The sequence below is a fragment of the Vulpes lagopus genome, chromosome 2 (assembly GCF_018345385.1).
Source record: "Vulpes lagopus strain Blue_001 chromosome 2, ASM1834538v1, whole genome shotgun sequence".
Classification (NCBI taxonomy): domain Eukaryota; kingdom Metazoa; phylum Chordata; class Mammalia; order Carnivora; family Canidae; genus Vulpes; species Vulpes lagopus.
In genome coordinates, this window is record NC_054825.1 from 70,574,042 (window position 1) to 70,588,707 (window position 14,666).

General features: G+C 37.2%; 1 protein-coding gene across 4 annotated transcripts in view; it reads left to right on the forward strand.

Moving 5' to 3' along the window:
• The window catches only part of SPG11 (SPG11 vesicle trafficking associated, spatacsin), a 71,671-nt gene that overhangs the window by 1,357 nt on the left and 55,648 nt on the right, over positions 1–14,666 (forward strand). For all 4 annotated transcript variants that reach the window (XM_041745265.1, XM_041745266.1, XM_041745267.1 and 1 more), the window contains exons 2-8: positions 1,619–1,803; positions 3,201–3,425; positions 4,838–5,039; positions 9,451–9,588; positions 9,759–10,207; positions 11,244–11,389; positions 14,083–14,215. In XM_041745265.1, coding sequence (XP_041601199.1) covers positions 1,619–1,803; positions 3,201–3,425; positions 4,838–5,039; positions 9,451–9,588; positions 9,759–10,207; positions 11,244–11,389; positions 14,083–14,215 — 1,478 coding nt within the window. The remainder of the gene's footprint in view (positions 1–1,618; positions 1,804–3,200; positions 3,426–4,837; positions 5,040–9,450; positions 9,589–9,758; positions 10,208–11,243; positions 11,390–14,082; positions 14,216–14,666) is intronic.

A 14,666-nucleotide genomic window follows, 5' to 3' on the forward strand; every position in this document is an offset into this window, starting at 1 on the left:
CTCTTTAGATGTTTGAGAACTTAATGGGAGATAAGACATACACACATGAGATAATGAGGGCGTTCATAAGCTACTGCATGAAATTAGTAGACTGCAGGAGGATCAAAAGGACTTATTTTTATTTGAATTGGATTTAATTTTAATTCAGGCACTTAATGTAAATGTAACAAATTTATAGTGTTCAGAGTTTACTTAAAGTATACATGGTCCTTCTTATATATGTCAAAATCACTGTACATTCTTCAGTTACTTTTGAAAATTTCCTGTTTTTTTCATGTGACAGTATAGTCCATATGCTAATAATGTTAAAGGATGTCACTGTAGTTTGCCTTTTGAGTATATCTTAATTTGTTCTTTTCCATATTTGACATTAAGATTTTTCCCCAGATGTTCATTGTAAACAGGAATTGAGTGTTCATGAAAAATCACCAGTCTAGGCACAAAGATAGAAATATATAATATTTCAGTCTTTTTCTCCAATAAGGACATTAGAGTATCAAGTCTGATTTTTTTTTTAATTAGATCTAAAACTACTTCTGTAGAAGAAAGCTTTTTTTTAAAAGATTAAACTATCAGCATGGTAGCCACCTCTTATTTCATTGTATTTTCAGAATTAGGCCTTTCATTTTATTTTTTATTTTTAAAAAGATTTATTTTAGAGAGACAGGTGTGTGTGGATGCACATGTAAAGGAGAGGGAAAGGGAGAGAAATCTCAAGCAGACCCCCCCACCCCGCCCCGAGGGAGGAGCCCAGTCCCACCACCCTGAGATCATGACCCTGGCTGAAATCCAGATGTGATCGTTTAACTGTGCCACCCTGGGACACCCCCTCTTGTTTATTAAATGTAATTTGATTTATTCAATTTGAAGCTGTAGCATCATTTGTTAGTCTCTTTCCACCATTGTTAGCCAATGTTGGTATGTTGACATTACACTGCGTTAAAAATTCTGTAACTGTGTTGTCCAGCATGGTAGCCATTAGCTACACGTAACTTAATGAATTTTGCATTTTGCTCAGTTGCACTATTCACATTTCAGGTGTTGGGTAGCTGTGTGTAGCTGTTGGGTACCATATTGGACAGTGCAGATATATAGAGCACTTCCATCATTATGGAACGTTCTATTAGACAGACCTATAGTATACTATCTTGGGGTCTTAGTAGTCTATAAATAAAAATAGTCACTTTTTAAAGTCATTGGAAGCATTTCAGTTAGCAAAACCTATTTTGTTAATAGTACCACCTTTTGTAAATAATATACATATTTGGTTGTTGAAACTTGTCCTTATGACCATTCTTTTAAACATTTCATCAGACAACATTTAAGATGAAGGAATAAAAGCAGCCATCATTTATTACCCCATACGCTTTTTTTTTTTTTTTTTTTTTTTTTTTACTACCCACTCCTATATTGTTGGCCTGAAGATTCAGGGCTCGGGGAGGGATGGGAAGGGGGACGTCCCAGAGCAGTTTACATTCCCTCAAGTTGGATGTAGAATTAATGCTGCTACTGGATGAACTAAAGAATTGTTCTTTACTCATTCTACCCTTCTACCCTCACCATTGTGGGTAAATATTATTGTGGATAGTAGAATATAATAATTATGCTTTTTCCATAGCTTTATATGGGAGGATTCTCATAACAGCAGCTCACCAACAGACAAGCCCAAACTTCTTGCTCTTAGTGAAAATTATGAACTGTTTATCTATGAATTTAATTTGAAAGATGGAAGATGTGATGCAACCATTTTGTATAGCTGTAGTGAGGAGACATTGCAGAAGCTCATTGAAGATCAAAATATCAGTAAGTATTTACAGGTGGTCTCTTAGCATGTTGAAATCTGTGTAATCTTATATATTCCAGGAAGAGTTCTTATAGAGATGAAATCAGAGAGGGAGATTTGCCTTGTCCAGTAGTCACTAGCCACATGGGGCTATTGAGCAATTGAAATGTGACTGATGTGAATTAAGATGTCCTCTAAGTGTCAAATACATACCAGATTTTGAAGGCTTAGAGTAAGAAAGTAGGGGACGCCTGGGTGGCTCAGTGGTTGAGTGTCTGCTGTCGGCCCAGGGCATGATCCTGGTTTCCCAGGATCGAGTCCCGCATCGGGCTTCCTGCATGGAGCCTGCTTCTTCTCCCTCTCCCTGTGTCTCTCACCTTTCCTTCTGTGTCTCTCATGAATCAATAAATAAAATCTTAAAAAAAGAAAAAAAAAAGAAAAAGTAAAATATCTCATAAATAGTTTTTTATATTTATTACATGTTGAAATTATATTTTGGATGTAAGGAGGTAAATAATATGTAAAAATTAGTTTCACCTGTTTTTTTTTTTTTTTTTTCAATGCAGCTACTAGAACAAGTGCAGTTCGCATTTGCGGCTGATAATATTTCTACTGGATAGTGCTGATCTAGACTGATTACCCATCCTGAGGGCTGCAGGGAACAGAAATCAAAGCACTCAGGCTTCTATATTTAAGGCAGTAGCATACTCAGTACCCTTGGTTTTAAGGATCCTTCTCTTCTTTTAGATTTTTTTCCTTTTAAGTAATCTCTACCACCAGTGTGGGGCTGGAACTCACAACCCTGACATCAAGAGTCACATGCTCTTCTGACTGAGCCAGCCAAGGGCCCCCTTCTTTTTCATTAAAAAAAAAAAAAAAAAAAGAAGCCTGTGATTGTTCTTGTGGGATTCCTGAGATAAATGGTTTTTTGTTGTTTTTTTTTTTCCCCCTGAAACTTCTGGTGTGCTACCAGATTCTGGCTGTAAACAGAAGGAACAGAGACATTGTAGGCTATCTTTTTTTTTTTTTTAAAGATTTTATTTATTTATTCATGACAGACCAAGAGAGAGAGAGGGGAAAGAGAGAGAGGCAGAGACACAGGCAGAGGGAGAAGCAGGCTCCATGCAGGGAGCCTGATATGGGACTCGATCCTGGGATCATTCACGCCCTGGGCCGATGGCAGGCGCCCAGCCGCTGAGTCACCCAGGTGTCCCTGTTGTAGGCTGTTTTTATTCATCCTCTTACCTCCTACCTACCAGTAATCAATCACTTGTTTAGGTGGGTATGATCATAACTACTTCAAATTGGACAAAGTGCTGTTTCTTTTTTGTTTTACCTGTTTGTGTTCACAAAATCAGAATTACCAACTGTAAAATTGTGACCAGTAAGTTTGAAATAATATCCTTTTGTTTCCTAGGTGTTTCCTTATTATCTTTGAGAATTCTGTCATTTCACAATAACACATCATTATTGTTCATCAATAAATGTATTGTCCTACATATTATATTTCCTGAAAGAGATGCTGAGATCGGAGTACTCAACTGTTTCACGTTACCCTTGCCTGCACAGGCAGTGGACAGGATCATTGATGTGCAGCTCTGCAGAGGAATTCTTTTTGTTTTGAGTAGTTTAGGCTGGATCTGTATCCTTGGCAGTAAAGATGGGGATATGCGGCAGAGAGGGGATGTGCCTGGAAAGGTGAACCTTTTTTAGGCTTTTAGTTTGAGGGACTGGTATATAGGTAGAATGGTTAGTTTTTCAGTACAATTTTCCAGGGAAAAAGATCTTCATGAACTTAAAATAATCATTATATTGCTTTATATTCCACTGAAATATTTTCTAGTAAGTACATTTTTTTCCATAGGCCTAATCATCCCAACTTATTTGTGTTTTTAAATTACATATGCTCTGTATTACCTATTTATTCAAAACATGCTCGTTAAATATCTATGTGCTTGTTCTAGAAAGTATTTTGAGAACTACTTAGGTGTGATACTTTTCATGTATTTTCATGTATGAATACAATCCACTTATCTCTAATGATTCCATCATATTAGTGAATCATAGGGTTTGCTTAACCACTTTTAATTTGGTTTTGGAAATATTAGGATTTTTTTTTTTTTTTTTTTGTCTCTAGTAGATCCATAGATTATCAGCAAAATTGTTTTGAAGACTTGAGAAATGACCCTTTACATGATTGTGGAACTTTTATTTCTGAATTAAAGGGGTGGTTTTTCTACTTAGATATAAAATAGCCTTTATTAAAATTTCTTTTGTAAAAATGTCATAAAATGTTGCATTAACTTCATCTTTGTTGCCAGATAATAGATGGTGCTGTCCAGCAAGGTAGACACGAGGCTTATATGTCTATTGAGCACTTGAAATTGGCTACTGTGATTGAGAAATGGAATTCTTAATTTTACTTAATTACTTTAAATTTAAAAGCTGATATTTTATTCAGTTATTGGAGAACTTTTAAGTATATTTAAGTTCTCAAATGTGAATTTAATGAAGTTTAAATACAGATCAGGTATTTTCAATGAAAGTTTAATGTCTAAACAGATTTGCTGTAGGTGTAAATACCAAATTTTGAACATTTTTATGAAAAGTTGTAAAGCGTCTTAATTTTTTTATATCAATTACATGTTGAGATGGTAATATTTTGGATATATTGGATTAAGTAAAATGTATTATTAAAATTAGGTTCACTGGTTTCACTTTAATAAGGCTACTAAAAAATGTATAATGACAGATATAGCTCACAGTACGTATTTCTCTTAGCATTGTTATAGAAAACTAGTGGAAAATATTAGCAGGGTATCAATCAAGGCCTGGCACAGTGGATTCTTAGCAAGTATTGCTGAATGAACTCTGTGGGGCCACCAACTTCATAAGTCCTCTGATTCTTGTGATGAAGGCTGCCTCGGTGTCCACTGTTCCCTTTGTTACTATATCTATAAGGTTGCAGCCATGAAGTCTGAACTCCATCCCATCTTCTGCTTTAAGTGGTGAGGCATACTTAAGACTGGTATTTTCTTTAACTCTGACTCAAAGACATTTTTGACATTGTGGATGGAAGACATGTAGCTCACGTGGATTTAGCACTTCACCAAGAAGATATGTGTAATGAACAGCAACAGGAACCAGCCAAGATTTCTTCCTTTACTTCACTGAAAGTGTCTCAAGACCTAGATGTTATAGTGATTGTCAGCTCCTTCAACTCTGCAGTTGCTCTTAACCTAAACTTGTATTTCAGGTATGTAAGTTACTGCAATCTCTGCTTTGAGGTAAATAATTAAAGCCATAAGAGGTTAAAAATGTACTTGTTAGCTTTTTTTTAAACCAGTTTTAGAGCAGCCCGGTGGCTTAGCGGTTTAGCGCCACCTTCAGCCCAGGGTGTGATCCTGGAGACCCAGGATCGAGTCCCACGCCAGGCTCCCTGCATGGAGCCTGCTTCTCCCTCTGCCTTTGTCTGTGCCTCTCTCAATCTGTGTCTCATGAATAAATAAGTAAAATCTTAAAAAAAAAAAAAAAGTTTTATTTCTCTATTCAGTGAGATTGTGTTCTAGCTACTACATAGATTGTTATTGTAAAATTGTGCAAATGACCATTGGCTACCTTTTTATTTCTTAATATATATCAAAGTTGTGATTATGATTTGTATATGTTATTACATATTGGTTATATCATGTTATTAAGTAATCAAGCACAACTTAAAAAATAATAAGGTACATAATGTACAACAGCATAGTTGGCTTTAATACATTATTTACCCACTTTTTGCCCTGCATTAGAATAGAAGAAAAAGGTGTTTACTTTATTAAAATTGCTGCTTATGTGTCTGGGACCCTGGCAGCCTTAGGGATTACTTTACTCTTAAAGGACTTTGATAAGATATATTAAGCTAAATTTCTCCAACTGAGGATTTCCTCAGGCATTTCCCTTGAAGGACCCACACTTGTGGCAATCTAAAATATATTAGTAAAAATTGAGTGCTTATTTATGTTGCTTTTTAATTTAGATATTCTAGTTACTTCTGATTTTGTAAGTTTGAGAGAGAGACGAAAGGTATAAGTACACACCCTAGCCTGTACGTTGCAAATTACTTATCTAAAAGTAGGCTTATCCAAATTTATGATTTTTATTATTTAGGGCCATTCAAAACCATTAGCATTCTTGATCCTAACTCAGTATGAATGAGATAAACAAATGGTTGAGTAATTAGGAATACACTTTGAATGGTTTTATTGCTTATTGTTTGGATCACTAGAAGACAAATTCATCTTCACATACCTACCAGAACTTCTTACCACTGTGATTTTTTTTTTTAAGTGGCTATTTAATGCTTTAAAAAAAAAATCTTTAAGCAGGGATGACTAGCACATTCTCAGGTCATGTGTTTATCATTAGGCTATTTTTTCTGACTAAAACATACCCTGTGTGTATAGAGTTATTTCCTAATTGTCTACCTTGGAAAATAATTTGGTGAGGAGGGAGGAAAGCCTGCTTAGCCACTTTGATCTTCCGGTGTGGGTTCCATTCCTATAGATGTTTTGGTAACACTTCAAGAAAGCTCTGAAGAGGGCATCAGGAGCTCAGCTACTTTGCCATCAGTCAAAGTAGCTCTTCGCTAGTGTTCTGTTTCCTATAAATTTAGGGATCTGTCCTGCCCAACTAAATGAGTAATCTCTATTAGTAGGATTTCTCTGGACTTGATAACATTTTATTTTCTAAGTGTGTTCTGAGGTTGAAAAGTGTTTCTCTTTCTTCACTCCTGGTTCTAGCTCTTTTCCCCCTGCCGGAATACAGAATGTCAGTCTCTCCTTCTCATTTTATCTTTTAAGATTTACCTCTCTCATGAGGCCTTTTCTTACTAACACCCCTTCCACTCGTAATTTTATACTAATTTTATCATTTTTTTTTCTCTTTGAACTTCTATAGCACTTTGGCTTTGAATTACCATTTAGCACTTAATTGTATAGTGTTGTATTATTTCTCTAATTTTTTTCATGTTTCCCATAGACTTTGTAAACTCCTTGAGAACCCAAATTCATGGTTTGTTCTTTCAGTTCATTGTCAGTGACTTTTTCTTCCAATTTACTTTAGTTGTCCACTCCCATACTCTCTTCCTGACTTTGAGTTGTTTGAAACTATTCCTCCCCCAAATCACTACCTACATGTCTCATTTTCTAACCACAACCTTCCAAACTTTCTGTGTCACTTACTCAAGTACTCCCACTCTACTTGTCGTCTGACATCATTGGAATTTTCAGTCAGTTGACCTTCCCACTCTCATCTTCACTTCCTTCCCTTTCCAGCATGGATTCTGGCCCCCATTTCAATCCCTTTTTAACATGTACCCTAAACTCTTGCTCCTGCTCTATGGTAGCACTTGGTTTGACAAAATCTTTTTTTTTTTTTTTTTTTAACTCTGCCTTCTCTGTCCCTGTACCCAAGCAACCAGGCACTTGTGAGAAAACCTCAAAGGAAAATTGATAGCACTGTAAGTTCACTTTTGCTACCTTCAAGTGGTCTCTGAATATTACCTGGAAACTTAATTTTTCATGAGCCCATTCTTTACAATAATGTTAAAACTCCATTTTCCCCAGGTCTCTGCTCATCTCTTTACCCCCAAATCTTGGGTGACTTTGCCCTCTACTTATAAAGGAAGTAGAATCTAATGAGAGCTCCCTCAGTTTCTCACGTTAAGTTACAAATCTACTTTCCTATACCCATCTCCTTGTCTTACCTCTTATTACAATGATTCCTCTCCTTCTATGAAGGCCCATCCCTCTGTGCTCTGGATCTAATTCTTCCTTCTTAGAGACTGTTTCCCATTTCCATATATATATATGATATCTTAAAGATATCTTAAAGATATATAAGAGATATATATAAGAAATATATATATAAATCTTGAACCTCTTTTAAGTATTACATCCATATCTAATTAATCACCAGGTCCTAGTCATTCCTCCTCCTTAAATGTTTCTTGAATACACTTTTCTTAACTCCTGTGTTATCACTCTCCTCCATGCCACTGTTATCACTTACCTGAACTACGGTAAGGTAACAGCTCATAATTGGTCTCCTGATGTCTGCTTTTACCCCCTCAACTTCATGCTCTGTACGATAGGCAGAGTGATATTGTTAAAATGGATAGCTTCTCAGAGGAATAGCCAGATATTAACATGTGGGGACAAGGTATCCACCTTTTGTTTGGAAACTACCTTTTTCCATGCATCGTTTTTTCACACTGTCCTCCTGCCTTCTCTAACTTATCACCTTGATACATGTTTAATAACATACTACCTTCAAATTGTTGAAAGGGTTAATAGTAATTTAAGTTACTCAGGGTGCTTAAATGGCTCTTTCTCCCTCAGCTACTCTTCTGTATCTGATCAGATTGCTTTTCTGTTTAAAACCCTTATTTAGTTCCACCCACCAAAAAGAAACTAAAAATCATTAATAGTCCATAAAGCACTGCACTGTATCCTACCAGCCTCATCTCATACCACCTTGCTTTTCATCTACTTTTCTTACTAACACCCCTTCCACTTGTAATTTTATACTAATTTTATCATTTTTTCCTCTGTGCTACCTTAACCACCTTTGTGTTTCTCAAATGTGACAGCCCTTTTCCTGCATATACTCTTGCACGTACACCTGCACTTGTATTTTATCTTTCTAGTTCTAATACATTGCCCTGGTCTCAGCCTATTTTAAGATTTTTATTTATTTATTCATGAGAGACAGACAGGCAGAGAGAGAAGCAGGCTCCATGCAGGGAGCCTGATGTGGGACTTGATCCCAGGACTCCAGGATCACACCCTGGGCTGAAGGCAGGCGCTAAACTGCTGAGCCACCCAGGGATTCCCTGATCTCAGCCTAAATCTTACTTTGTGGTGACAGTATTGTGAGCACTTAGAAGCCTGGGCTTTTTTTTTTTTTTTTTTTAAGATTTTTATTTATTCGTGAGAGACACAGAGAGAGAGGCAGAGACATAGGCAGAGAAAGAAGCAGGATCCATGCAGGGAGCTCAATGTGGGACTCGATCCCTGGACTCCAGGATCACTTCCTGGGCTGAAGGCAGATGCTCAAATGTTGAGCCACCCAGGCGTCCCAGTAGCCTGGGTTTTATAGTCACATTGACCTGTTTCAAATCCAGCTCCACTGTTTCTCTGAGCCTTCATTTCCATATCTATAAAATGAGGGTATATTTACCTCAGAAGGTTGTTGAAAGGCTAGTTTATATGAAGTTTTTAATCACAACATCTGCAATATAGTATACAATAAGTGCTCTTATCTCTTCATAAAGCTAACTGCCCATACATGCCAAATTATTGTTTTCTTAATTGAGATATAATTGACATACATTATATTAGTTTCAGATGTATAACATAATGATTCAGAATCTGTATGTATAGTGAAATGAACACCACAATAATTCATTACCACACATAGTTATAAATGGGTCAGATCCTTAAGGCTGACTTTAGCATTCTGCTATAAGCATTGGAGATTAAGAGCCCTGTTTGCAGAAACTTATTGTCTGTATTGTTTCTTCTGAGTGACACCTCTTCCCACCCATTTTTAATAGGAATGGTACTAATATAGATTTGGATTTGATCATCATTGTTGACCATGGCTATCATTTTAAAATGTAGGCAACACCCAGGACACCTACTGTGTGAAAGAACTCTAGAAGACATTCCTATTGAAGGCCCTGAGGGGATCGATGAAGATGATCCTGTTAATTCTGACTACAACATGAAACTGACCAAGTTTTCCTTTCAAGTTGATAGGTACAGAAACTCCTCCTTTGGATTTACTTTATTATTTCCATATTGTGTCCTTTTTACTAAAGGGCTTTACAAAAGTAGACACTTCTTTTTTTAATGCATCATCTTCCTGATTTAGTATTTTATTTAGTGCCTTTCACTGTAACAGGTGTGAGTTCTACCCTATCTTCCAGGTCTTGGAAAGCCCAGCTATCATCACTGAATGAAATAATAAAGAGCTCCAAATGGGAGGTTTCCTATTGTGCTCCATGGTTCCAGAATATTTTGCATTTGGAGTCGCCAGAATCTGGTTACTACAGTACTAGTACACCAGGCTGGGCCTTCATCCCACAGGATGTAATGCATAGCCACTACAAGTTTCCACAGAAAGATCATGCCAACACCGGTGACCCAGGAAGATCATGGAAAATAATGAACATTAGTGAACTAAAGGAACCTGTTGAGCTTACATGTATGTCTGTGACAGGATTCAGTGTACTGTTTACTTGGGCAATGGAAAAGATGGGCTGCACCATTGTCCTTTGGGATTTGGAGACCCAGGGTATCCAGTGTTTTTCCCTTGGCAAAAGGTGTATTCCTATAGATATGAGTGGAGACCAGCAGCTGTGCCTTGTTTTGACAGGTGAGACTGTCTTGTATCAGGTTGAAATCCATTGCTGAGAGGTGTACTTTCTTAACATATTTTATTTTTGCTCTGGTGATGTCAGTGCCTACTCTTCTAAGTGGTAATCTTCACGAGGGAAATTTAGTGTTGCTTTTGGTACTCTTGTCTCATATGTTTGATTTTTAATTAAGGTTATTTTTGCTCAGCTAAATGTTCAGATACCAAGTCAGAGAAAGTTTTAAGAGTAATAAAGGTTGGTTTTAATCCAGGGAGTCTTGACTCTGTGCAAGCAAATGTTGCAAGCTGGCTGCTTGTGGGCCACCTATGAACTGCAGATTTATTTTGTTTGGCTTGCACTATCTAGGCTTTTAAAAAAAAGACTTTATTATAAACATGTAAAATTAAAGGATTTCTAGCTGTTACTGAAAAATTATAAGATCTGGCAACACTAGGCCTGCATTCCTGCACAGTAACTTATGTGTTGGAGCTGAATTTCAGTTCTCTTAGATGGGTTCTCATTAGGCTCTTCTTGCACTTGTCTCACCACCTGTTTGGCCCTGTAGACATTTGAGTTTGATATTTAAGATACATATTCATTCAGCATTTATACCATAACCTCCTATAAAGCTATTACATGATGTGATTGAACTATCTTTATCTCCTTTAATACCCAAATTTTGGTAATTATGTATTTCTTTGTCTCGAGAGCATGCTCTTTGTTTTATCTTAGTAAATCAGAAATGTAACATCTCTGTAAATAGTTTAAAATTCCAGGGATTGATTGTGTAGGATAATAGAAAGTAGAAAAGTGAGATATAGTACTATTTCATAGGGTCCATTGTTGTTGCTAGAATGTATCCTATGGTCCATGTTTAAAAAATAAAACTCTTCTTTAAAAACATTAAAACATCAAATGAACTATGGTCATAGTAGTATCGTGTCCAATAAATATATTTATAATTATGGCACTGAAGTATTAATTAGAAATTTGTGTTATAATCCTAAATCCTAAGTCCTCATAATTTATTTAAGGTAACTTTTATTTTCCTTGTAGAAAATGGACTCTCCCTGATTTTGTTTGGATTGACTCAGGAGGAGTTTTTAAATAGACTAATGATCCATGGAAGTGCCAGCACTGTGGACTCTCTTTGCCATCTCAATGGTTGGGGGAGGTGCTCAATCCCCATACATGCGCTGGAGGTAACAAAATTAAATGTCTGTATGACTTTGCTTGATTATTTTCTGTCATATACTCTTATTTGACTGAAGATTTGGGAGAATTCATTTAGCCTAGCAGCAAAAAGAATTAGTCTTTACCCAACCATTTGCTTAGTTCTGATTATTACCTGATTCTGCTTAGCAGTTTACCCTTTTTGGCCTTAAAAGATATAAAATTATAACAAACACTAAGAAATAAAAAGTTGCAAGGAATGGAGGCAACATTAAATTGGTAAGACTAAATAAAGTGGAAGCAAGCTATAGAAAGAGTGAACAAGAGTAATCTTTTGTTTCTGCCTTATGGTCCCCACTCTCTCTCCAGCTGTAGAAGCAACATAACCTGAATTTGTATAGCATTTTCATAGTGCACCCTCTTTTTTTTTTTTTTTTTTAAAGATTTTATTTATTTATTCATGAGAGACAGAGAAAGAGAGAGGGAGACAAAGAGACAGAGACACAGGCAGAGGGAGAAGCAGACTCCATGCAGGGAGCCCAACGTGGGACTCAATCCCAGGTCTCCAGGATCACACCCTGGGCTGAAGGCGGCGCTAAACCGCTGAGCCACCGGGCTGCCCTATAGTGCACCGTCTTATATGCATTATCTAGTTTTGTCTTAAAATAACCACATGAGATGGGTTGGATAGTTTTTACTCATTTCATTTTACAGATGAAACACCTTAGGCTCAGAATGGTTGACTAAGTGGCCCATAGCAGTACTGATAAGAGCTGGATGTAGAATCAAAGTTAGGGTACTTTTCTCTATACCACACAGCCCCTGATAGGTCAAAAACTGAAAGTTAATAATGTTATGCTTACATTTGTATTTTTAACGACAGCTTTATTGAAATATAATTTCAGGATGCCTGGGTAGCTCAGTTAGTTAAGCATCTGCCTTCGGTTCAGGTCATGATCCTGGAGTCCTAGGAGTGAGCCCCGTGTCCGGCTCCTTGCTTAGTGGGGAGTCTGTTTCTCCCTCTCCCTCTGTAGCTCCCCCTGCTTGTGTGCTCTTACTTGCTTTCTCAAATAAATAAATATAATATGTTTTTAAAAATAAAATAATTCACATACTAAAATTCACCCATTTAAGGTATAAATCCAGTAGTTTTTAGTCAGGGTCTTATAGCTATCAATACTAATTCCACAACATTTTCATTACTCCAAAAAGAAACATCCTTTGAGCATCTGATTTCAATTATTACTATTTGGTCATTGTTTTGGCTTTTTGTGTTTTTTGTTAAGATTTTTATTTATTTACTTGAGAGAGAGAATGAATGGTGGGGGTGGGGAGAGAAAGAGGCAGAGAGAGAAGCAGACTCTGCTGAGCAGGAAGCCCCATACAAAGCTGGACCCCAGGAACTGGAGATCTTGACCTGAGCCAAAGGCATCTGCTGAACCACCCAGGCACCTTGTTCATTGTTTTTAAATATGTTATTTTGAGAATTTTCAAATTTACAGAAAAAATTGCAAAAAATACTGAAATTAACATCCACTTACCCTTCACCATTCATCAGCTGTTAACATTTTGTCTTGACTGTGTACTTCTTGTTTTTGCCAAACTATTAAAAAGTTACTAACTTTGTAACTCTTCAAGTACTTTGGCATAGATCATCTAAGAACAACAGTATTCTCTTACTGGGATCCCTGGGTGGCTCAGCGGGTTAGTGCCTGCCTTCAGCCCGGGGCATGATCCTGGAGTCCTGGGATTGAGTTCCACATCTGGCTCCCTGCATGGAGCCTGCTTCTCCCTCTGCCTGTGTCTCTGCCTCCCTCTCTCTCTCTGTGTGTGTCTCACAAATAAAAAAAATTAAATCTTTAAAAAAAAAAAAAGTGTGTGCGTGGGACGCCTAGGTGGCTCAGTGGTTGAGCGTCTGCCTTTGGCTCAGGGTGTGATCCCAGTCCAGGGATCCAGTCCTGCATTGGGATCCCTGAGAGAAGCTTGCTGCTTCTTCTGTGTCTCTGCCTTTCTGTGCATCTCTCATGAATAAATAAATCTTAAAAAAAAATGTGTGTGTGAGACTGATTTTTTAAAGATTTTATTTATTGGACATGGAGGGCACAAGCAGGGGGAGCTAGAGGGAGAGGGAGAAGCAGGCTCCCTGCTGAGTAGGGAGTTTGATGCTGGGTTTGATACAGGGCTCTCAATCCCAGGACCCCAGGGATCATGACCTGAGCCAAAGGCAGATGTTTACCTGACTGAACCACCCAGTCGCCCCAGAATCTGTGATTTTTAAGTGTGTTGTATGGAAAACTTACTCAAGATGCCTAGTTAGAAAGGCAAATCTATTTTAGCTTGCTTTTTCAGAGAACTTTGTATCACACTGCTTTAACATTTTAATTCAAATGGACCCTAACTTACCTGTAATAATGGTCCCCAAGTACCTATCTTTGAGTAGTAATAGATTTACAGATGGTAGGGTTCAAAGTGTTTTCCAGTCTAACCTCTTGTTTCTACTGAAGCAGAAATTGATGTTCAGAAAAGTTAGAGACTTGGCCCAGGTTTCATAAATAGTCATTTTCCTAATCCTTACCAGAACCAGGGTATTGCAGCTAGATAGCCTTGTGTTTCTTGCAGTCTCAGTGCATTAAATTCTAACGTTAAAAAAAATTAAAAATCCATATCCCCGATTTTTTCATATTGTAATTTTTTTTTTTTTTCTGATTTTCTCCTGTTTCAGGCTGGGATAGAAAATCGTCAGCTGGACACCGTAGATTTCTTTTTGAAGAGCAAAGAAAATCTTTTGAATCCATCCTCAAAATCTTCCGTACCGGATCAGTTTGATGACTTTCCATCTCATTTATATTTAAGAAGTAAGTAGAAGGGGCAGCCCAGGTGGCTCAGTGGCTTAGCGCCGCCTTCAGCCCAGGGCCTGATCCTGGAGACCCGGGATTGAGTCCCACGTTGGGCTCCCTGCATGGAGCATGCTTCTCTCTCTGCCTGTGTCTCTGCCTCTCTCTCTCTCTGTCTCTCTGTCTCTCATGAATAAATAAACAAAATCTTTGAAAAAAAAGTAGAAAAAGCTTCTACATTTGTATTTATCATTTTATTTTTATAGTCACTTTCAAATTATTGTTGAGCATTCTGATGACTGACTGAATTGCCAAAACTCAGTCATGACATTTTATGTGCTTTGTGGAATCTTGAGGGAGTTGGGGAATCTATAAATGTTCTTATTCTAAGTGGGGTGTTTATTGTTCATATCTTGTACTGTGCTTTGTATTTTTAGTATGCAAGGAAGAGATGACCTTTTAAATTCAAGAG